The 24,794-nt window shown below is 43.7% G+C and overlaps 1 protein-coding gene across 6 annotated transcripts in view; it reads right to left on the bottom strand.

Moving 5' to 3' along the window:
- Positions 1-2,617: 2,617 nt before the first annotated feature.
- card11 (caspase recruitment domain family, member 11) overlaps positions 2,618-24,794 on the bottom strand; it is a 250,123-nt gene continuing 227,946 nt past the window's right edge. For 5 of the 6 annotated variants that reach the window (XM_068055824.1, XM_068055819.1, XM_068055823.1 and 2 more), the window contains 5 exons: positions 24,640-24,772; positions 24,112-24,291; positions 19,497-19,621; positions 11,728-11,843; positions 2,618-8,907 (listed from right to left, as the gene is read on the bottom strand). In XM_068055824.1, the coding sequence (XP_067911925.1) occupies positions 8,700-8,907; positions 11,728-11,843; positions 19,497-19,621; positions 24,112-24,291; positions 24,640-24,772 (762 nt within the window). In that variant the 3' untranslated portion in view covers positions 2,618-8,699. The remainder of the gene's footprint in view (positions 8,908-11,727; positions 11,844-19,496; positions 19,622-24,111; positions 24,292-24,639; positions 24,773-24,794) is intronic. The other variant, XM_068055821.1, reaches the window with a different exon arrangement.

Raw genomic sequence — 24,794 nt, 5'->3', positions numbered from 1 at the left:
TGTCTCTGCTTCTTTTGACAATCACCATCGCCGGGATTTTATGGGCCTCCCTGAGGTGGGGTGAGAGGTGAGCAGGCACGGAGCATCGTGGGAGGGGTGGGAGGGGCGGAGAGCCTGTCGCCACCCTGTCACCAAGCGATCCTCCCGGGAGCAGATAGTCTGATGACAGCCTTCCCGCCCAGAGGCCAATTGAGGCTCTGAAGTGGCCTTATTAACGGCCAATTAAGGACCCCATCCCCCGCTGCTGTGATCTTACCAGCGGTGGGGGAGGGGGAGGGGGGGTGTGGGGGGAGGCGGTGGTGGGGCCTCTGCCATGTGGAGAGGTCACCTTGTAACACGAGGTGACCTCGTTGCGGGCCTGGGGGGTGGGTCACTCCTTCACGGTGTCATGACCAGGTGATAAAGAGGTCTAGGGTTCCCTTTCAGACTTCACCTGGTCTTACTGGAACAGGGTTTAATTTTAAACACACCGTGTTTTTAGCTCCCCCTTGGTGAATCCTTATTCACCGCTTTCCAATTATAAGGCAAAGAAACCAGCACAAACAAGCTTTCTTAGGTTTAAAGAAGAAAAGTTGAAATTTATTAAACTTAAACTCTAATTCTTGACGCCTTCGGATACACAACACGCCCATGCTAGCGTGCATATGTGATACACACATGCAAATGGAGACAGAAAAGAGTACAACAGTAAAGTGGAAAAGTTTGAAGCAATATCTGAAGAGTTGTTATTATGGTTCTTCGAGCTCACTGTAGAGTCCTTGATTGCAGGTAGATCTTGCTTTTCGTTGGGGCCCAGTATTCTTCTTAAACCTTGTGTGCTGTAGGAGACCTTTCCCTCCTGGGGTTCATGTGTCTTCAGTGGATTCAGAGGCTTGTGAGAAAGAGATGGGAGCAGACAGGAGAGATCTTCTCAGTCCAGGAGCAATCAAACTTCAAACTTTCTGTGGCCAGTTCAAAAGAAAACACTGGAACATCCAGTTAGTCATGTGACCAGCCGGTCTAACCAGTCCTGACCCTCGTGGATTGTATCCTCCTTAGCAGGCCTTGGAATGCGCCTCCTCAACTTCGATGTCTGCTAGTATGTGAATGTTTTTTTTCCAGTCATGGCTGATCTGTTTAACAAGTCATAACTGCTTCATCAGCAGTTAAAAATCAATGTTCATGACAAAACTGATGTGCCTCATTCTTGGCAGGTGGGGCCCTCGCATGATAATGGGCAACCTGCGGGCCCTGGAGGACCTTTGCCGGGAACCACTTCACCCTCTGGGACCCCCTTCTCCCTGGACTACACGATCAACCCCTCACCCCCACCTTGTCGCAGCCCCCGGCAACCCCACCTCACCTACCTCTCGTCTGGTGTTCCAGCGCTGTGCCTGGGTCCTAGGCCTCTGCAGTTATGGAAGTGGCCACTGCTCCCGGGAGCACTACCTATACTGCTGAACTGCCAGCCCTCTGATTGGCCGGCAGCTCATGGAGGCGGGATCCCTGTCTTTAAAGGGACGGGGATCCAGGCTCATGAAACTTTGATGGAAAAAGACTGGAGGTACGCTCCGGGGTGGTGGTGGGGGTCGGGGGGGGGGGTGGTGTGCAGATGGGTGCAGGAGGGGATCCTCCACCTTTTCGGCCTGGTGCCATGAGCCCCACCTCCGACACAAAATCCTTATAAATTTGTGCCCTTTGACTATTGACCCTTCAGCTATTAGAAACAATTTCTCTTTATTTACTCTATCTAAACGCTTTATGTTTTTAAAATGTTAAAAAGATTCAATAGGGTAGAAGAAATAGGTCGCAAAACTATTTCCTCTTGTGAAGAAATCCAGAACAAGAGGGGCTGGACTTTACAGCCCCCCTGACGTCGGGCGTCGTGGGGGTGGGGAGCTGGAAAATGTCTCGGGCAGAGACCCGCCGTGGGCTTTAACGCCAGGAATGCCTGGCGGCAGCAAGGCCTCGTGGCAGCCCCACCCCCACCCCCACCGCTCAGCAATGAGAGCCAAATTTGCATAGTTAAATTTATTTAAATAAATGAATTAAGTACTTACCCACTTCCGTCGTCTGTTCCGGTGCCATATTGGTGCTGGTGGCCGGCACTCCCATGCCTTCAGATCTCCGTCCGGTGATCTAAGGTGGAACACTGCTGGAGAGGTGGGGAGCAGGTAGACTTCTCAGTGTGGGTGCGGGCGAGCGGGGTAAAACTAATTTCCTTGGTCTCGGGGGTGGTGGGAAGGGGTAAAGTTTAATGTTGACGAACTTTGGGAGGGAACTGTCGGGAGCACAAGGTAAGTGTTTTGGGGCGGGGGGAGAGGGCATGTTACCATTTCCATGCTAATTGGGGGGGTGGTGGGAGAGGGTCAGGATAAATTTATTTCATTTTTAATAAACACTGTATATTAAAAATTAATTTTTGTAATGTAGGGCTCAAAGCCCTTTAAAAATGGTGTTGGCGCCTGCGCAGTGGCACCTGACGTCATTGCCAGGCACAGACCGCCCACCCCCTCCAAGTCATCGGGTTGGCGGTCCGCCTCGGCCATTTAAATGAGCCGCTGCATTGAATATTGCAGCGGCTCTGCGATCAACGGTCCGCGCGGGCGGACCACCATTTTTGAAATGAAGCCTGAGGTATAATCTTAACATTAGAGCCAGGTCATTCAGGAGCGAAATCAGGCAGCACTTATTCATACAAAGATATCTGGAACTCTTTTTCCCAATAGCCTCTGGATGCTGGGACAATTGATAATTGAAGCATTCAAGACTCAGAACAATACATTTTAGTTATGTAAATGTATCATGGGATATAAAGCAAGGATGAGTAAATGGAGTTGAGGTACAAATCAGTCATTATCTAACTGAGGCTCGAGGGGATTGTATGGCCATCTCCAATTCCTAATGTCCCTACTGCATTGTCCTCCACTATGGGCCTTCAGATTTCATCTCAGTTTCCTAATTTACATAATAACCAACAGACTTTATTAATGATAGACAATCATCTAGAATTGCTGCAGTGGGCCGTTCCAATTTCCCGGCATAGCTTCAGTGAATCAAAGATTGGCAAAAAATCCCCGGAGATCGTGAGAGCTCTGGAAATTGTACCCCAACCAAATACCATATAAGCCCAGGATACAGCTAAGTTTTCACAGTACTGTCATCTAATTATTTGAAGAATTCTTCTCTCTCACCCACACAGTGATTAAAAACAATCTATTCAATGTATGGAGCTGGAACACATACAGGTTGGCTGCCTTTGTAACTGACCCTGAATTGACTGTCAGGTCACTCGATGAAGAGAACTGAAAGCTTCAGGAATTACAATAATTTCTACTCCGACAGGCTTGTTCCTTCATCTTTTTCTTTATCAACATTACAGTGCATCAGTACAGTGTACACCATCATTACTCATCACTGTTATAGGGATGAGAATGTAACACATAACATTACCACAACACAATTTCCTTAGCGACCTGCAAGTTTCCCTCCAAGTCACACACATAGGAACATAGGAGCAGGAGTAGGCCATTCAGCCCATCAAGCCTGCTCTGTCATTCAATATGATCATGGCTGATCATCCACTTCAATGCCTCTTTCCCACACTATCCCCATATGTCATTGGTATTTAGAAATCTGTCAGTTTCTATTTTAAACATACTCAATGGCTGAACTTCCGCAGCCCTCTGGGGTAGAGAATTCCAAAGATTCACAACCCTTTGAGTAAAGAAATTACTCCTGATCTCTGTCCTATGTGGCTTTCCCCTTATTTTGAAATCCTGACTTGGAATTATATTGCTGTTCCTCTATCATCGCTGGATTAAAATCCTAGAATTCCCTCCCTAACAGCACTGTGGGTGTACCTGCACTACATGGACTGCAGCAGTTCAAGAAGGTGGCTCACCACCACCACCTTCTCAAGGGCAGTTAGGGATGGACAATAAATGTTGGTCTTGCCAGTGATGCCCACATCTCATGGATGAACAAAAAAAACTTCAAATATTATAAAACCACAACTACAACCTACATTTATATAGCACCCTTAACATAGTAGAAATGTCCCTAGGCTTTTCACAGGAGCATTATCAAAAAAAGATTTGACACCAGGCCATATAAGGCGAAATCAGGACAGCTGACCATACACTTGGTCGAAGATGTAGATTTTAAGGAGCATCTTAAAGAAGGAGCGAGAGGTAGAGAGGCAGAGATATTTAGAGAGGGAATTTCAGAGCTTAGGATCCATGCAGCTAAAAGCACGTATACCAATGTTGGAGAGATTAAAATTGGGCATGTGCAAGAGACCACAATTGGAGGACTACAGAGATCTTGGACAGTAGTACGGCTGGAGTAGGCTACAAAGCTGCACATTGCACAAATTTAGGTTTGCACTTTTGCTGGATATGAAACTAGTCACTAGTAAGTTGATTCCAGTTAGAGCAGACTGACATATACTACGCTATCCAAGTTTGATCAGCGAAGACAAGAACACTCAGATTATTTCATTATCGTTAGAATTGTTAGAAAAACATTTAAGTTTACAGATATACTGAGCCTGAAAATTCTTTTACCATATATTTTATTATTTTAACACATTCATCTAATAATCTATACTTATCAAATAAAAATGCTACAAAAGTCAATTGGTCTGTGTGCTCCTTGCTTACATTCATATCTGGAGGGCGGGTTTCAGATCGTGGTACAGAAGACACTACAGGAAGGGTGGGAAACTAGGAAGTATTCCTCATTCAGATTATTCTCTAGATGAAGTGAGTTGATTGCAACCTGATTGTGTTTTGAGATTTTAGTGCGACAAAGCTGCTACAATCCTCAAAAGGTTTTCGATCAAGGCAGGCTATACCGAGAGTATGGAACATTTCCCAATTTTGCACCAGTGAAGATATTGGACAACTAACAATGATTGATCCAGAATTATGCTGCTCAGTGTCATGGCAACTGTGGCTGGATTTGGCCAAAGCAGAAGTAAATCATGGGTTGCTACCAATCTTTCTATGTCCTCTGTGTCTTGACCACTGATGGATTATGGGCAAGCCTGGAGTAAAACTGAGCTCCATGACCTATTAGGCTTAAGTAGTTCACGAGGCCTGTGTCACCTTAAGCACCATTCACTTAAAACTCATCACACAACTTTAGATTTGCACTTTGCCAAACCATGGGAGCAGAAGAAGTGATAGTCCCATTGGTCACAAACAATCTTATACTGAATGTGGCAGTAGCCAGAAATAGGTGCTATTATCAAATATAGCAACTGCTGTCAAATCTAGGCATCTTGGCAATGTGGGATAAGGTTCGAGTTACCCAAATGTCAATCCCTGGGACCTGCAAAAACTGTCGCTAAGAAAGGACCTTCACCTGTTTCTACTGGGACAGAATGTGACCCACGTTCGTGAAGCAGGGAAGGGCAGTGACCGATACTAGTGTCATGGGCAGCTGCAACACCAGCCGCAATTACATTCATTTTGATGCTGTCTCAACAAAGGTTTGTTGAGTATTGGCCAAGAAGCAGGCAATACTTCTTCATATACACTCTCAGATCATTTGTCATATCAGAGAGCTTACATAGCACTTTCCATCCTGCTCATTTTATATATTCTTAACTAAATTTAACTAATTTCAGAACACTGGCACCAAACATTAGGAACAATGGAGCTTTTCGTATACTTCACTTCAGAAAAATGCTGATCAATGGGAACCTAATGTGCATCTTCAATAAGTTCAGTGTAGCTTAAAATTCCTCTTTTGAAAAGGCAGAATTCAAATACTCCTTTTCCACGGGTACGCATAATTCTATTAGTTTACAACAGACAGGAAATAAAAAGAAGCATATATCTATTTAACATACTTAAGTTACAATTATTCTTCATACTGAGTTTCACTAAAGAATGATCAGATTCTTTCGGAAGACCAAACATTCTTTGCAGCTTTCAAAATCAATGCACAGTAAATTCTGAAAATTTCTTAATATCCAATACTGCAAAGCAGGTTAACAGAAATGTAAGGTACCAAAGAACACTTCCAATTCACAGAATGTGCTAAATAATTCCAGCCAATGCATTATTTTAGTGAAATATCATGCCAGTCTTTGTATGGCTGGAAGAGGGTTTCTTGAAGACATATTCGTGTTGGGTTCAACTGCGACAACAACTTGCATTCATATGCAGCAAGTCAGGAACCATCCATGGAGGAAGGTAGGATAACATTTCAAGTCAATGACTTTCCACCAGGATTCTGACAAAAGATCATCGACCTGAATTGTTAACCCTGCCTGACCTGAGTGTTTCCAGCATCTGTATTATTTTGAGCCTTTAATATAGTGAAATGTCCCAAGTCATTTCACAAGAGTGTAATCAGGCAAAAATTGACACAGAATCAAATAAGGAGACATTAGAATGCTTGGTCAAAGAGATAGTTTTTAAGGAGGGCTTTATGTAGGTGAAAATAGGCAGTGTTTATGATGGAGGGAATATGAGATCTGAAGCTGAGTTCATGGTCAAACAGGATGCCAAGGCTGAGAATAGTTGGCTTCAACCTGCAGCTGTGGATGGAAAGGTGGTTGGAGTCCGAGGCGAAGGTATTGAGTTTGTGGTGAGGTCAAAGACAATGGTTTCAGTCTTCTCATGTTTAGTTGGAGGAAAATGCAGGACTGGATGTAAGACATGCAGACTAACAACACAGAGGCAGTGGAGTAGTCACTAGACCTTGTGGAGAGATGTAACTGGGTGTCGGCAACATACATGTAAAACCTGTTGCCATGTCTTCATATGACATTGCCTAAGGACAGCACACAGTTGAGGAAGAAGAGGGGGCCAGGGACAGAGCCTTGGGAGTCTGGAGATAATGGTGTGTGGGCAGGAAGAGAAGCCATTGCTGGAGATAGTCTGGCTATGATTAGATACGAAAGAGTGGAAGCAAGCGAGGGCAATCCCACTCAGCTGGAGGAGAGGTGTTGGAGGAGAATGGTGAAGTCACCCATTTCAAAGGCTGCAGAAAGGTGAGAAGAATGAGGAGAGATATGGCACCATGATTACAGTCACAGAGATATCATTTCTGACTTTGTTAAAAGCCAGTACTGTGATGGGCTGGAAAACTGATTGGAGAAATTTACATATGGAGTTGCTGGAAAATGGGCACCGATTTGGAAGACGACAACACATTCAAAAGTTTTGAAGAGAAAAAGAAGGTTCAAGATGGGGTGGTAGTTTACAAGCACAGAGAGGTCAAGGGTGGGTTTATAGAGGAAGGGGGTTAATGAAGGCTGTTTTGAAAGGTAGAGGACAGTACCTGAGGAGAGGGATCCATTTATAATGTCAGCTAGAATGGGAACCTGGAAGGGAAGTTGGGTGGTCAGCAGTTTAGTGGAATAGGGTCAAGGTGGTTCTCATGGACCAGTAGAGCGTGAAGAAGGCATTAGAGGAGATAGAGAAACTGGAGAAAGATGCAGGGAAGGGTAGGAAATTTTTGGGGAGTTTGAGTTTGTAGGCAAGGGGAAGGGGTGGATGCAGCAGAGGCAACTGCATGGATAATCTTAACGACAGAGTTCTTACAATCCCTACAGGCACTTAGGCGAAAACCTCAAAGAAATGGGAATACCATTTATACTGTGGGATCTCTGTTTAAAAATAAGGGGTCGACCATTTAAGACAGAGATGAGGAGAATTTTATTCTCTCTGAGGGTTGTGAGTCTTTGGAATTTTCTTCCTCAAAAGGCAGTGGAAGCAGAGTCTTTGAATATTTTTAATGCAGAGGTAGATAAATTCTTGATAAGCAAGGGGGTGAAAGGTTATCGGGGTAGGTGGAAATGTGGAGTAATCAGTTGAGCTATGAACCTATTGAACGGCGGAGCAGGCTCGAGGGGCTGAGTGGCCTACTCCTGCTCCTAATTCATATGTTCGTATGTATGTTTGTATGTTCTTATCTCTACCCACATTCCAGTGGAAGAGCAGGGAACCCGCATATAAATTCAAATATTTTTCCTTTCTTGACTTCTCTACTTCCCCTCCTTTATAAAGGTTACTGCGTTTTGTCTGGAAGTCAGACCACTCCAGGATACAACCTCCTCCGGAATGCCTTGCAACCTTGGTCCATTAATAGCAGGAATGCAAAGATGGATGAGATTACCAATGCAGTTCCCCATTCCCCCACTCATCTTGGAATACAACATTCTACACAGATATAATCCCTCAATCTCTTTGTATATACATAGTTGGATGAGCCACAGGATGAGTGCAGAGTGCCAGAGTGGCAAGGTCCGATGTGTCAAATGGTCATTTCCTTTTCTTGGTTTTGGATGTACAGTTGAGAAACCCAAACTAAACTGGAGCTTGCCACCGTGTAAGCAATGTGCAGGGCAAGGATTAAACATGACAATTCTCTGGGTGGCATTCTCTCAACCAGTGATGCACAACCTCAGCCATGTCTGGCTACACCTCAAGTAGGCTTTGGAAAACCACTAATAAGAAAAAGCATTTTGATAGTGGTATTTATCTTCTTTACAACTGCAAATTTTCAAATGCAACAAGTGTTGTTCTGAGGATCAGTTTTAACTGAGCTACCTGACTATCTAGGAAGAGTCACCCATCAGTCACAAAAAGCATCATCTGAGTGTGTCCCCCGCAAGACTGGCTCACAGTTCGCAAGTCTGTGCATGGCAGGGCGTTTATTATTGGATTAAGTCCTTCTGGCTGCAGTCTCTCAGTGAAACTCTAGAGCTGGTCCTGGTCGATCCAGACTGTCTTTCTCTGCTCCTCGATGATTTTTTCTTTGATGATTTTGATGAGCTCCTTGATGTTACTCCATGTGTCAGCTTCCACTATGGTGTACATGCAAGGGAGAGACTCTAGCTCACTTTCATTCGAACGGCAGCTCTTCAAGAACTCTTCCTCACCACTGTCTGGTTTTGCTGGCAGCCTCCTGTAATTAGGTACATTCATTCACCTCTTTATGAAAGTTACATGTTTTCTTTCAGCATCACCAGCACAATATGACAACATTTTAAGAAGATCTAGAAAATGCAGTCAGAGGACTATTAATCTCCCATCGTCTTTTTGGTCGTCCTCAATGCCTGACTGAAATGTCCCAAGCTTCACGCTATGCTGCTCTATAACCAACCTTCAGAGGCACGCAGGAGTTGGCCTGGGGATACTCTCCTGCCGATTTTGCCTCCTTCCTTCTCGGGAAGTGTTTGGCCACACCTTAGTCCTTCTGCAAGGTGGCATTGCTAATTTCTGACCTATCATTCCCTGTACCCTTTACGGCTTTTCTTTTTCAAATATTTATCCATTTCCCTTTTAAAAGCTACTCTGGATTCTGCTTCTACTTCTTTATTCTGGTAGAGATTTCCATTCTTAACAACACATTACATAATGAAAAAAAATCTCCTCATCTCTCCCTGCGTTCTTTTGGTGGTGGTCATAAATTTATGTCTTCGAGTTGCTGATCAGTGAAGTAGTTCTCCCCCATTTACCTTATCAAAACACTTCATCATTTTGAACACCTCTATCAGTCCTCCTCTTAAGCTTCTGTGTTCTAGTGAAACAGCTCCAGTTTCTCTCGTCTCCCCTCATAATTAAAAGCACGGATGTGTCAGCTTGGATTGTGCTCAACCCACAACCTTCTGATGCACAGGTGAGGGTGCGACCATTGAGCCAACTCTGACACTTAGCTTAAATAATGATTTGAAAAAGCTTAGCATTATCCATTTGTATTTTATGTTCCTATTTATAAAGCCTATGATCCACTATCATTTTTATTTACAGTTCCATCAAGGTGCCCTTCCATTTTTAAAAATGACTATCGCAACCTTTATGACTCACTGCTCCTCCACTCCTTTTAAAGTTTCACCATTTAATCTGTCCTCCTTAATTTTCTCTTCATGGTTAACCACATTATTGTGCCACCTGAAAATTTTGATACTGTGGCCCATTACTCAAGCACTATTTTGTTGAACTTTAGGTACAAATCCTACCAATCAGTGTTGCAATGTGATGAAAGTCCAATATACTAAGCGACACTGATAATTTTACCTCTTTAACTTACAGTGAGTACTATTATAATCTGGCAAGAATATGCTCCTCACCAACCCTTCTCAAAGGTATTTTCTTCCAGTGATATTTTGTGATGTCTCTTTCAAAGCATTATTGAAGCCAATAATGGGAGAAAGGGACACAATAAGATAGATGATATGCTGCAGCCCTGTCAGTAGTGGGACGCAGTTTCAGTTTCCTACATTATTGCGTTCCGAATCTTAGTCACATTACAATGGAGGGATGTTGAACAGAGGTCAGTTGAGGGTTAAAAAAAATACAGTCAGCTCCACTTACAGGAAATGCACTTTCTGCCAATAACCGTGCATAATGAGGATATTGATCACACAAACCTACTGCACTAGTGTTTGCACCACTGTTGACATCAAATTAAGTAGTAATACCATCACCTGGTTCATGGTTTGTATAAATTTTTTTAAAGATCACTTTTAGTTTTGGGAAATTAAGTGTGTAGTTATAAGAATTTCTAAGGGTTGCAGACCACCTAGATTTAAAGTTCAAAAATCTCTCCATGAGTGCTTACAGAGCCACAGTTAGAGAGATGAGAGCCATAAAACCACAGGTAGCCTTGTTTAGTTGGAACCAGACAGTATAGTAGAGTTTGTTCTGTCATTGTCAGCAAAATCAATTATTCATGTGGGTATCAGAAATCAAAGAGATGATTTGGAGTTGGGAATCATTAGTTTAAATTGTTATCTGTGATATCCCCCATGTACCATCCGCTATGGAGATAAATGATGCGGGGGGGTGGGGGGCTTGTTGGGTATTGATCAGTGTGTTTACTGGTATAGTCAGCCAGTTGGATTTTGGACAAGCTGTTGGCTTTTGGAAATCAGTTGGACTCAGGAGCAAAGAGACCATTGGAAACCAGGGGTGTTTCTGTTTTCAGTAAGGCCCGTTTTTAAGTTGGGAAGTCCAGATCTGGGAGATCTGAAACCTCAGAAGATACCTAAGGAATTAAGGAAATTGAAGTGAATTCCGAAGAGCTGTGGTACACTTTGGGTTGGTCCCAGGAGAAGTGAAAAACCGCCAAGTTCCTGTAAATGTATAGGGAAATTCTTGGGGTGGAAGTAACAGTCAAATAGGAATGTTCTGTTGAGATTTAGAGTTTGAAGTATACCTCTTCATATTCTGTTCAGATTTTAAGTTTAAAATATAACCATTTCCAAATTGTAGGCTGGAATTTTACGTTGGACTGGAGGCCCAGCCACCGGCAAAAAAAGTCAGTGGCGAGCCTGCATTTGCAGGGCCTGGAAGCCACATCGTAATTTTACATGGCCCAGGCCCTTAATTGGCCTCGGGCAGGACCTCCGCCTCTCGGAGGCAGGAGTTCCCACCTACAACAGCTGCTGGTCAACTAGCGGGCCGGCAGTTCTTCAATCCCTACAGCGCCAGCGGGAGCGGTAGCCACTGCTGGGACTGTACCCAGCCAGGATGGGCAACATGGATGACGCCCCAGAATACAGGTAAGTTTCCTACCCTGCTGGGACTGCTCAATTAAATCCTGAATTGGTGAAAATTGAAAGTGGTATTTTAACCTGGTGGTGTAAAGGAACCTTTCTATAACAGCCGCTACACATCTTTAGCCCCTCCTTGCATAAAGAGGCATGTTTAATTCAGCAACATTGATTGGAGGTGGCAGCTTTAACTAATTAAAGGCATCAGCATGGAAAGGATCAGACAATACCTGAATCGTTTAATGTTCTTCTCACAGACTCTAATGACGATTATAATTGGATAGATGTCCTTCTTAATTAAATCTCTTGTGCAGCTCAATCCGGCTTCCAGTAAACAATGTTTATTCTATGTTACGGAAGGAAAAAGGAAAGACAATTTGAATGGACATGATAACAAACAGTTCTCATCGCTCTGCTTTCACAACTGAGTCTCATAAAATATAACCCAAAATGTAGGGGGAGGGAGGGATGAGTGTTATGTCAGCTGCAAACATCAAATTGATGGTGGTGCTGTACATGCCTGATTATACAGGTAAGCTGAAGAAATTAATATAAGGGGTCCCTCAGGCACAATGTACATTCAAATTACATTGTTTCATGCTCATTTTCAGTTTGTTCCCTTCTAATTTTTTCCTCACCACCCCTGAAGATGATGGCAAATGCTGAGGACCTTTCAAGTCACCATTCTCAGTATGCCAGTCAAGACAGCAAGTATTGGCAGGCTATTTGACGGGGGTGGGAGTGGGGGTGAGGGGGGTGGGGTGGGGGCAAGGCACCAGAGCCTAAATTGATCTTGAGCTTGTCTTAAGTCCACAAGTGGCCACTTTTCTGATGGAAACTGCTGGGGTGTTCAGCAGCAAAAAGTAACAATAGCTCAATGATTTTAACCCCTGTTAGCCAAGGAACATCAGGCACATACAGTGCGGCCCATCAGCTGAGATGAGATAACTCGGCATAAGTCAGCGATCGCACTAAACTTCTTTACAGGTCTATGTGGCTCAGTAACACATTAGGCAGCACATGTACCCAGTATAGTACCAAGGATTGTGCATCTTTCAATTTTAGCACACATGGCAGGAAGTGCTATTTAAGGATAATAAACCACCCATGGCTATGGACCCAGATAGCTTACTAATGATTCATGATTGATTAACTTCAGTTATGCCAAAGGAGGTCTTATGTCATTTACCACTGTCCCTTCAGTTTTATATTTAGAACCAAAGCAGACATATCTTAGAGACAAAAAAAAAAGTGGATTTTGAACATGTCCTTTTAATTTGTCGTGTCCTTTATTGCATTAAGTAGGAAGGAATAATGTCAAGGGTGCTGTGGTCCATGGCAAGTCAGTGTCATTGGAAATCACCATCAATGTCTAAATTGTCCATCATTCATAATGGGGTGTTCCATGAGATGAAGGGAGGGAGTAACAGTGGAGAGGAAAAGAGACAGAGAGGGAGAGGATGTGAACAACAAAGACAGGAGAGAAAATAAAGTCGGGGTGGGGGGTGGCGATTAGAGAGAGAGCGAGAGAAAGCATGCAAGATGAGAGCGAGATAGAAAAAAAGTTCATGGAAAGACAGAAAGAAAAAAGTCAAGAGAGAAAAAGAAGTCAGTGGAAAGAGATTTGTGCAATTCGCATGAGCTTCTTCAGAAGAACAACTGGGGAAAGATGGAGGGGCAGAAAATGATCTTTGATGGTATCCATTTTACCCTTTGCCCTATTTTCTTTTCCAAAATCAGTGGAGTGGGTGTAAAACAAGCTGCTGATCGTCTAACACTCATTTTATGCTGCTGCCCAAGACCAATTTCACCCCCAGAGTGACAATTCCAAAGTAGAGGCAGGCGAGACCAATGAGTGAGGACAAGTCAGGAGAGAGCTTGGAATACTGAGGTGAGAAGAACTGAAGAGAGAGAAGAGATTCCATCAGTGGATTACATAGAATTATATAGAATTTACAGCTCACAAACAGGCCATTCGGCCCAACTGGTCTATGTCAGCGTTTATCTTCCATATGAGCCGAACTGATTCCAGCTGAGGCACCCTAGAGACATAATCCGCCACTGATATCATTTAACAAACTGCTGCTAGTTTTGTTTTAAATATTAATCCCATGTAATTTCCTTTGGGGGTCATGGCAGGAAGTGGTGGGGGGGGGGGGGGGGTGGAAAATGCCTCTGGCAGAGGCCAGCCACGGGCCTTGACATCAGGAAGGCCCAGCCCAATATTGCCGATGGCGGTGAGGTCTCATGGCAGCACCCCCCATCGCTTGGCTATGGGAGCCAAATGTAAATATTTAAATAAATGCAAATTCATGAATAAATGACTTACTCGCTCCCGCAGTCTGTTCCGGTGCCACATTGGTGTCGGTGGTCGGCACTCCCGTGCCTTTGGATCTCTGTCTGGAGATCTGAGGCAGAATACTGGTGGGGAGTGGGGGGCAGGTAAGTTTCTCTGTGCGGGAAGCGGGGCGGTGGGGGGGGCGGGGGTTGTGGCGTCAGAGTAATTTAATTGGTCTAGGGAATGGTAGGAAGGGGTTAAGTTTAAAATTGATAAACATTGTGGGGGGAAGGTCGCGAGCACAAGGTAAGTGTTTTGCGGGGGTGGTGGGGAGGGCAGGTTTTTATTTCCATGGTTATTGGGGGGGGGGGGGGTAGTGGGAGAGGGTCAGGATAAATTTATTTCAATTTTTACAAACACTGCATCTTTAAAAATTTAAATTAAATGGAAGGGCTCGAAGCCCTTTAAAAATGACATCAGTGCCTGCGCATTGGCACCTGCCGCCATTGCCAGGGATGGATCGCCTGCCCTCTGCATGTCATTGGGGTGGCGGTCCGCCTTGGCCATTTAAATGAGTCACCGCGCTGAATATCATGGCGGCTCCGTGATGAGCAATCTATGCGGGCGGACCGCCATTTTTGAAGCTTTCCGCCAGGATCGGCAGTGAGCTTATAAATCCAGCCCTTAATGACCTTTTCTTTGTAAGTAAACTTATTTGACCCAAACTGCCCCATTTTTCATTATATTTCATGAAACAAAAATTTACCATTGGGTGTAAAAATAAAGGGAGGTTTAATTTTCATGAGAATCAGAGTTTTCCTGAGAAATTTAGTTTTACAAACTCAATTTCAGGATGAAAAGGAGAGTTCTAACTGGATAGCTCCCTTGCACAACCTCCCCCCATCCCCCCACCTCCCCAACCAAAATAGTTCATTGAGAATCACAGTGGAGGCAGCCTTTTGATGGACATCAGGTTGATGCACAGGGAATTAAGCCTTATCACAGATAATGGATGCTAATTGATTGAACTTGACGTTTGATTAACGAGTTAAAGCACTTGGGACTACCTGACTTGCATCCCTTCTTTTTATCATTGTGATCAGAATCGGTTGAAATAAACAGTCATCGATTAAAGATTAGGGCAAGTTTGCACGGGCTCATTCCCAGCAGCCCATGACAGCACAAAACATCCTCAAATTGAGCAATAGCTGGCGTTACTGGGGAATCGGCGTCACTTTTCACTGCGGCTTGTTGGGCAGAGGAGAGGGAGGAGAACAGAAAATAAATCTTTTCACTATATATTCTGCTGATCCGTGGTTCTGTTAAACGATTGCATTATCAGCTCCACTCGTGTCAAAGGAAGTGCAAAATTCAGCATTACAATTACATTTAAAATCATTGTTTACTTAAGTTAATTCCACTGTGATGACATTAGAAAAAAATAGCTGTATGTCAATGAGGGTGGTGTGTGAGGAATCGGTAAAGCCACTCATGTTATTTTTAACTGGACAAATTTTTCTTGCATTTTAACCCCACCTTAAACCTGTCGGTAACTTAGATTTATTAAAGCATGTTATATGCCTCCAAGTGCTTCACACGCAATTAGTTTAACATGAATGGCACGTGTTATGTAGTCAAATATGGCAGTCATTGCATGCACAGCAAGATCCCACTAGCAGCAATGAGTGAATAATCTGTTCATTTGTGCGAAAGGGGAGGTTTGGTCTAGAAACCAGGAGAACTTGCTGCTCTTCCAATAATACCATGGCATCTACATCAGAAAGAGCAGGCAGGGTGTGGCTTTTGTTGAGCATCTCATTGGAAGGATGGCATCTCCAACAGTATAGCCCTCCAGCATAAGGCTAAATCATGTGCTCAAGTCCTGGAACAGAAGCCGCAATCCTCTGACTCAGATACAAGAGTGCAACCAACTAAGACAAGCTGACAGGTTCTTAACCTTCTGGTCTCTATCTCACCAGGTTAACAAAAGCATCAAAATAATGCGAAAAGGAATTTCATCCAAGCATGCTATTCCATTGAGTGCAACTAGAGCTGAGTGATTGCGACCCTTTAATTTTAAAATATTGAATCCCCCATTACCAATTTCAACTATCCCAATAATTGTAGCAACTAATTTTGATGATCATGTGTAACAATATTGCACAACAACAACTTGCATTTATAGAGGGCTTTTAACATTGTAAAAAAATTCCTAAGTGCTTACGGACTTAAGGATCAAAATGGATGCCACTCCAAAGAAGAAGATATTAGCAGGGGTGACCAAAAGCTACTTCAAAGAGGTGGCCTTTAAGAAGGCTTTTAAAGGAGGAGGGGGAGGTGGAGAGATGGAGGGGTTTAAGGTGGTGAATTTAAAGAGCATGAGGCCGAGACAGTTGAAGGCACGGCTGCCAATAAGTTATTACAAACACAAACAAATTTTGCTTTAGTTGTGACCGCAAACATAAATACAATTGAACATTCCTGCAGCACAGGAGCGAGAGAAAGCGACACCAGCGAGGAGTTTAAAAGAGGAAGGGGCGGGTTGGTAGCCAGGGCAGGGGTGGCTCTCAGCTGCCCCCAGGTCCTGATGATGAGTCCCTTGTTCAGGCACTAAGTGACTTTTAACGAGGGAACCCCCCCCACCACCTCCCCCAACGCCGAAGCCGGCAAGCAGCCGCACGATTTTTTGTGCCGTGCTACCCATGTGGCAACAGTGCTCCCGCCGCATGGCTAATTGCGGCAGTGGCGGGTTGAGGCTCTTAATTAGGCATTAATCGTCCAGATAAGGGCCTCAATTGGCAGTGAGGTAGGCCTTCACAGGCCTTCCTGCCCCGCACTTAATTTTGGTGGAGGTGGGAAGGTGGCGGTGTTCCCCCTTCAACCACTACCATCCCACCCAATTATATGCTCTCCCCACCTCCAAACCGGCCACAGGGGAGAGCATAAAATTCCCCCCAGTCCTGTTTCTCCATCATATCCATCACTGTTGATCTACATTGGCTTCTGATCCTTAGATTTAGAATTCTCAGCATTGTAATTAAATGCTCTTCATAACCTTACACTTCCCGATCTCTTCCATCTAAATTCATCCTTTGCTGCACATTTTCTCCCTTTCTTCACCTGTCATCATCAACTGAGCTTTCTGTCACCTTGGCCCCATGCTGAAAATTCCCTCCCTATACTCCTCTGCCTCTGTGAAACACCTTGGAATGTCTTTCTATGTTAAAGGTGCTGTATAAGTCCAAGTTGTTGCTCCTCTGAAGTCGGGCGAAAGATGAGCTGGTAATTATACAGCCTTCCTGCACTTAGAATCATAAAATCATAAAGCACAGAAAAAACCATTCTGCTCATCATATCTGTGCCGGCTCTTTGAAACAGCTATTCATTTCATCCCACTTCATTGCTCTTTCCCTATAGCCCTGCAAATTTCTCCTTTTGAAGTATTTATCTAATTCCCTTTCTACTATGACTGAGTCTGCCTCCACCTCCACGACCCTTTCGTACAGCGCTTTCCAGATCATAACAACTTGCTGCTTAAAATAAATTCTCCATATGTCCTGCTCATTTTTTGCCAATTATCTTAAACATGTGTTCTCTGGTTTCCGACCCGCCTGCCACTCGAAATAGTTTCTCCCCATCGACTCTATGAAAACCCTGCATAATTCTGAACATCTCTAACAAATCTTGCCTTATTCCGCCTGATTTACAGCCTGCCTGATTGACTCCAATGACTGCAGATTCACTATTGCCCATTGAACTCTATTGCCAATGACCAATTCTGCCCTCTAGACATGATGCCAGTGGAGCCCTGTGCTGCAAAGATACCTAGTTCTGTCTCCTCAACCCTCACCTCCAACTACAAGGAGGTTATGGATTTCTTTGTCACCATCAGCTGCCTGTGTCACTTCCCTCCCTTCCCCTACCCACCAGGACAAACTTCCTCTAAGGCTCATCCCAGCCCTTGCTCTGAACTGGTTTCCTTCTCTAGTTTCTCTCCTTTCTCCCCTCATGCCCTTACTGAGCTCATCTTGTCCAGGAGACCCAGCTCCTGCTCTCTTGACCCTATTCCCACTAAACTACTGACCACCCCAACTTGCCTTCCTCCTTCCCATGTTAGCTGATATTGTTAACAGTTCTCTCTCCTCAAGTTCTGTCCGTCTCTCCTTCAAATCTGCTGTCATCACACCTCTGCTCAAAAAAATTAACCTTTGAATCCATCCTCCTTGCAAACTTCCACCCAATTTCCAACCTCACTTTCCTCTCCAAAGTCCTTGAACATGTTGTTGTCTCCCAAATTTGAGTATATCTTTCCTGGAACTCCAGGTTTGAATTCCTCCAATCAGGTTTCTGCCCCCATTACATTAACGAAATGGCTCTTATCAAAGTCACAAATTACATCCTATGTGACTGCGGCAAAGGCAGACTATCCCTCCTCTTCCTTCTCAGCCTGATACAGCCTTTGACATTGCTGACCACACCATCCTCCTCCATGCCTCACCACCAGTCCAGCTGGGTGGGACTGTACTTGCCTGATTCCATCCTTATCTATCTAATCATAACCAGAGAACCGATGTGTCCCCAGAGGATCTATCCTTGGCCCCCTTCTATTTCTCATTTACATGCTGCCCCTTGGCAACATCATCCAAAAACACATCAGTTTCCACATGCATGCTGATGACGACACCCAGCTCTACCTCACCAGCACTTCTCTTGACTCCTCATTGTCTTTAAATTGTCAGACTGCTTATCTGACATCCAGTACTGGATGAGCAGAAATTTCCTCCAATTAAATATTGGGAAGACTGAAGGCATTGTCTTCAGTCCCCACCACTGATTCCATTGCTCTCCTTGGTAATTATCTGAAACTAAACCAGACTGTTTGCAACTTGGTGTCATATTTAACCTTGAGATGAGCTTTCAACCACATATTTGCACTGTCCTAAGACCTCCTATTTCCACCTCCATAACATTGCCCATCTCCGCCCCTGCTTCAGCTCTTCTGCTGCTGAAACCATCATCCATGCCTTTGTTACCTCCAGACTTGTCTATTCTAACACATTCCTGGTCGGCCTCCCACATTTTACCCTCTGTAAACTTGAGGTCATCCAAAGTTCTGCTGTTCATGTCCTAGCTCATACAAAGTCCTGTTTACCCATTACTCCTGTGCTTGCTAACCTACACTGACTCCCTGTTAAACAACGCCTTGATTTGAAAATTCTCATTCTTGTTTCCAAATCCCTCAATGGCCTGGGCACCGCCCCTCCCTATCTCTGTAATCTCCTGCAGCTCCACAGTCCTCTGAGATATCTGCACTCCTCTAATTCTGGCCTTTTGAGCATCCTGATTTTAATCGCTCCACCATTGATGGCTGTGCCTTCAGTTGCCTAGGCCCTAAGCTCTGGAATACCCTCCCTAAACTTCTCCACCTCTCGACCTCTCTTTCCTCCTTTAAGACACTCCTTAAAACCTACCTCTTTGACTAAATGATGGTCATCTGTCCTGATATCTGCTTATGTGGCTGTGTGTCAAATTTTGTTTTATAATGCTTCTGTGAAGTGCCTTGGGACATTAAAGGTGCTATGCAAATACAAGTTGTTGTTGTTCCAGTTACGTCTTTTGGAATAATGTCCAGAGCTTCTGTCATTCCAACAAAACAAACATTTTTCTTTATAATCCACAGTATGCAACAAATGAAAAAGAAAAAAGGAACGTTTCATTTACCTTGGCAGTTACAGCTTTGATGTTAGCAGGCATGACACATTCAAATGCATTTAAATGTTTTTCTCTGGAGAAAATAATTGGCTCAGACTTCTGTTTCTGTAAATATTCTTCTTTGTTTAAAATATCTAAAGGGCAAATATTGAAGTTAATTAAATAATGCAAAGCCTTTCTTGTTTGAACAATGATTTCATGTTTTTTTGTAATTTCCCTCCCTCCTCCCTTCTCATTTTTTTCCCCTTCGCTGACGTCAATGCTGTCCTATGGTATCTTACCATGTGTTGAGCCTGGGCAGCACCAGGCCGATCAAGCATACAGAACTGTCACAACCCGCTACCCACATATGCAGACCCTTCCCAGCACAATCACTGATGATGATCAGAAATGCCCGCTTCTAACCATTAGCACTTGTGCCAATAATAATACTCAACAATGTAAATCTTGCTGGGATCAACTGGACACCTTCTCAGCCAATATGTGCACTTGTCAAATGAACCATTGGGGAAGCTCCTATCTTTGTAAGTTGGAAGCTTATGACTGATGGATATATTGACTCAAACTTCACCTTTATTACATAGAATTACCTGGAATATATTGCATGGAAACAGGGCATTTCGCCCAACTGGTCCAAACTAGTGTTTATGCTCCACGTGAGCCTCCTCCCACCCCTATTAGCATATCCTTCTATATCTTTCCAGGATATCTTTCCCCCTTCAGCTTCCCCCTAAATGCATCATTGCAATTTGCTTCAATCCAATCCTTGTGGGAGTGATTTCCACATTCTCACCACTCTCTGGGTAAAGAAGTTTCTCCTGAATTCCCTAACGGATTTATTAACAACTAACTTATGTTTATGATCCCTAATTTTGATATCCCCCACAAGTGGAAACATCATCTCTACGTCGATCCTATCAAACCCTTTCATAATGTTCAAGTCCTCCATCAGGTCACCTTCAGCCTTTTCGAGAGAAAAGAGTCCCAGCCAATTGGTAATCACGCGAGTAATGCGACAAAATTGCAATTGTTTATCTAGTTTACTTCTGCTATTACGTATTTCATATCATGAATGCTTGAATTCAGTTTCAAAAAGTTGGAGCCACTGGCACTTGTGTGGCCTTCATTTGTTCTTTCACACCTGTAAAACTTGCGTGACGTCACTTGTTGGCCGACCTGAACATACATTATAAAGAATGGAATTTTCATTTAGGCCAGTTTCAGTCTAGAATTTGTTGACAGGGTTTCAGATCACATTTTTTTCAGGGACAAATCTTGAAATAACAACAAGCCTTAGATTTTCTAACACATGGCACATAGGCAAAGCCCGAGCCAGAATCTGCCATGAATTCGGTGAGTAGCTTCCGTGCAACCACATAAAACTCCAAGCAACAATTTTCCATTCTAAAGCCTCAGACGGTTCATCAACTAATTCAAAGAATCTGTTAACAGATGTCAATGATGTCTTTGTCTTGTCAAAGAAATGGTGAATAAACCACCCTCTGCCACTACAACACAAACCGCAACGAACTAGTTGTTAAACAAAATCAGCACCTCTTCATGTCAACTGCTGTTATGTGATTCCACAGTACAACATTGTTCAATTCAAATCACCCATGATGAGGCTAAAAATAGTCTTTACTCAATTTCTCCAGGAATTCTGCTGATTTCCCATCAAAATTATAACAAGATACCAGGAGAATCCCAGGAAATTCAAGGCTAAAATGTTTACAAGCGTCTTCATACCACTCCGACTTCTCTGCCCCCAGCCTTTTACACTGTTCCAATGAAACTTAACGCAAACATGAACAGCACCTTATCTATCGATTAGGTACTTCACAGCCTTTTGGACTCAACATTGAGTCCAATAAGTACAGATTTCCTCCCATTTTCTCAGACAGCAGGTTATGATAATGGTTCTTCAGTTACCATTTACACCTCCTTTTGATGCACAATATTTTGTCTCTTTATTTGTCCCATTACCACCCCATTTTGCCTTGCACCATCGTCCCTTTTGTCATTTAATCAATCCTGCCTTCCACAGAGCTTCCCCTTTTACTTACCTCTGCCCACCCCGCCCCAACTCCTCTTCCCAGGTTCTGCACTTTTCCAATTTCTTCCAGTACTAATGAAAGTTTGTTGACCTGAAATGTTGGGGTGAATTTTACAGACCGCCCCAACATTGGGGTTGTGGCGGGGGTGCTGGGAAATGCCACCGGGAGAGGCCTCGACGCCACGAAGGCCAGGCCCCATATTGCTGTCGGCGGCAAGGCCTTGTGGTGGCCACCGCGCCGCCAAAATTTAAATATGTTAATGTTTTAAAAGTACTGAATTAATTACTTACCCGCTCCCGCAGTTGGTCCGGGTGCGATATTCATGCCAGTGGTCGGCACTCCCGCACCTTCGGATCTCCGTCCAGAGATCCAATTAGGGACACTGGTAGGGAGGGGGAAGCAGGTAAGTATTTCAGTGTGGTAGATGGGGGGAGCGGGGTCAAACGTATCTGATTGGTCTAGGGGGTGGTGGGAAGTAGTAGAGGTTAAAGTTTCTGAACTTTGAGGGGAAAGGTTGGGAGCACAAGTTAACTCCTTTTGTGGGGGGAGAGGGCAAGTAATGAATCTGATGGTCGTGGTGGGTGTGGGATAGGATCAGGATAACTTTATTTGATTTTTCAAAGTCTTTTTTCTTAAAAAATTTAAATTGTAATGGTGGGCTGGAAGCCCTTTAAAAATGGCATTGGTGCTTGCGCAGTGGCACCTGACGCCGTTGCCAAGGGCTGAACGCCCATCCCCTCCGCATCAATATCGCGGTGGCTCCGCGGAGTAAAGCCCGTGTTTGAGGGCCGCCATTTTTTATGGCCACTGCCATAATTCAGCCTGTTAATTCTGTTTTTATCTTTCCAGATTACTGCCAGACCTACTGAGTGTTTGCAGCAGTTTCAGTTTTTTTAATGCCAGATTTCCAGCGTCTGCAGTACTTTGCTTTTGTATAAATGTGGTTGGTTCAGGTAGACTGGTAGCCACAGCAGCAAAAGAACAAAGAGTCAGAATTCAAATCTGTGTTTGACTGATGATATACAAACTCCTAATGTGTGCAGTTCACTTTTTTTTTTGAGCGCTGCAGTGAATGATTTATGAAGGTGGATGTGAAGGGAAGGAGAGCCCTGTAAGATCAGTTGGGCCATTCGGAAGCCAAGCCTCTACAAGATGATCAAAGATCAGTATAATTGCAGCCACGGAGCAGGGTAGATGAGTCCAGGACATTCTATCCTCGATTGCACAAAGAAGTGTGGTGATAGTGGCACCACTGAGGAACTATAAAGAAAAGTGGAGGAATAAAATTATTTCTTTTTTTAATAAAAGGAAATCCACATGTCGCATCCTTCCAGATGAAACCAGCGCATCTCAGCAGAACTGAAAGATTGATGTCTCCAGGTGTGCTAAACAGCCTGTAGCAATGAACTATCCACACAGAAAGGCTTCAGTCTTTAAGCATGCAAAAAAAAAGCCTGCAGGCAATGAACTAGGAGAGTGGAGATGCTCCTGCCGAGGACACAATGAACAGCCTCAAGGTAGAAACTCAAGAGAATATAAACACTCTTACCACAACTATACATCATGCAAGTAGTATTTTTATGCGGAATGCTGCCTACCTCAAAGAACCAGACAAGAACAAGTATATATCATCTTATGTCAAAATAGATTCTCATCATTCTGATGAAAAATAACTTCATTCATAACATATTGAAAGCATGATTGTGAATGCACTTGTCACTCACTGAAGTCTGAATCTTTACAATTAAAATTATATGCCTTCACATGGGTAATTCCAACAGGATAGTCAATGCAGCCAATGGATTGACCTCATCCAATAGGATCACACTAACTGTAGTCTTCCAATATCACACTTACAATAAATGATTCTGTTCATTCAGTTTCACCCTTCTGCTAGTGAAAACATTTATTTTACACTTTGCATCGATTTCATCAACAGAGGAAAGAAAACCGTGGCTACAACCAGCTTGACTGTTCCTGTGTGTCTCAAGCTGTCCTGTTTCTGCCCCTGCTACAATTGCACTGGGACTGTCAAGTGGTACATCAGGATCTATGCTGAGATTGCAGAAACTCTTTTCATGTAGGACCCTGAGAGCTGGCAGAGAGAGGACACTTTCATCTCAACCACCAGGGCTGGATTTAAACCAAGGTTCAATCATTTGGAAGGAGACCATTCGTCCAATTGTGACTGTGACGGCTATTTCAAAGAGCGATCCAATTAGTTCCACTCCCCTGCTCTTTCCCTATAGCCATGTAAAATTTTCCTTTTCAAGTATATATTGAATTCCCTTTTGAAAGTTACTATTGAATCTACTTCCTCCACCCTTTCAGGCAGTGCATTCCAAAGAGCAAGAACTTGCTGTTTAAAAATTGCTTCCTCCTCATCTCCCCTCCATTTTGTTTTGCCAATTACCTTAAAATCTGTGCCCTCTGCTTACTGACCTTTCTGCCAATGGAAACAGTTTCTCCTTGTTTACTCGGTTCTGGGTAAAAATGCTGTAACCCAGTGAGGAGGTTTCACTGTCCTGTTAGCCTGAAACATTTGCAGCCAAGACGTTTCACAAGTTTACCTGATTTGCAGATGTCAAATTCCATGGCTTCTCCAGAATTGAGTAACTTTTGCACGAGCATTTTGGCCAGTGGGGTGGGTGAGAACAACACAGGGCGTTTCCGCTGGATGTGATACGGATGGACCAGGCTGTATGGAACCAAGCTGAAACTCCTCTTGACGTCACTTTCTGGATCTACGTCTTCAACAAAAGAAAAATTAAATGGGGAAGACAAATTAAACTTAGCGTTTACACTCAAATCTCACAGATTTCTATGAAAAGGACGAACAAAGGTCGGTACCTGGCCAATATTTATACATTACTAAAACAGATTATATGATTGTTATTATATTGCTGTTTGCAGGAGTTTGCAAATCGACAGCCATTGGAACATAAGATATAGGAAAATAGGACTTAGGATCAGGGTAGGCCATGTTTCCCATATTACAACAGTGACTGCAATTCAAAAATTACTGCATTGGCTGCAAGGTGCTTTGGGACATTGTGAGGTTGTGAAAGGCACTATATAAAAGCCATCCTTTTTTTTACCATCCTGTTTGTCAGCTGAGAGTTTCAGAGTTTCGAAAGAAGCTTTTGCTGGGCCAGATGGGGAGTTTGTGACAATCCGCACACGCTCACTGCTGTTCATTCTCTTGTACTTGTTATCAGATCTGCTGACAAACTGTCAAGAGAAAAAGAAAGGT

Source organism: Heterodontus francisci, chromosome 24 (genome assembly GCF_036365525.1).
Source record: "Heterodontus francisci isolate sHetFra1 chromosome 24, sHetFra1.hap1, whole genome shotgun sequence".
NCBI classification, from domain to species: domain Eukaryota; kingdom Metazoa; phylum Chordata; class Chondrichthyes; order Heterodontiformes; family Heterodontidae; genus Heterodontus; species Heterodontus francisci.
The sequence above is the reverse complement of the archived record's forward strand: the minus strand, read 5'-3'. Positions and strand labels throughout refer to the sequence as shown.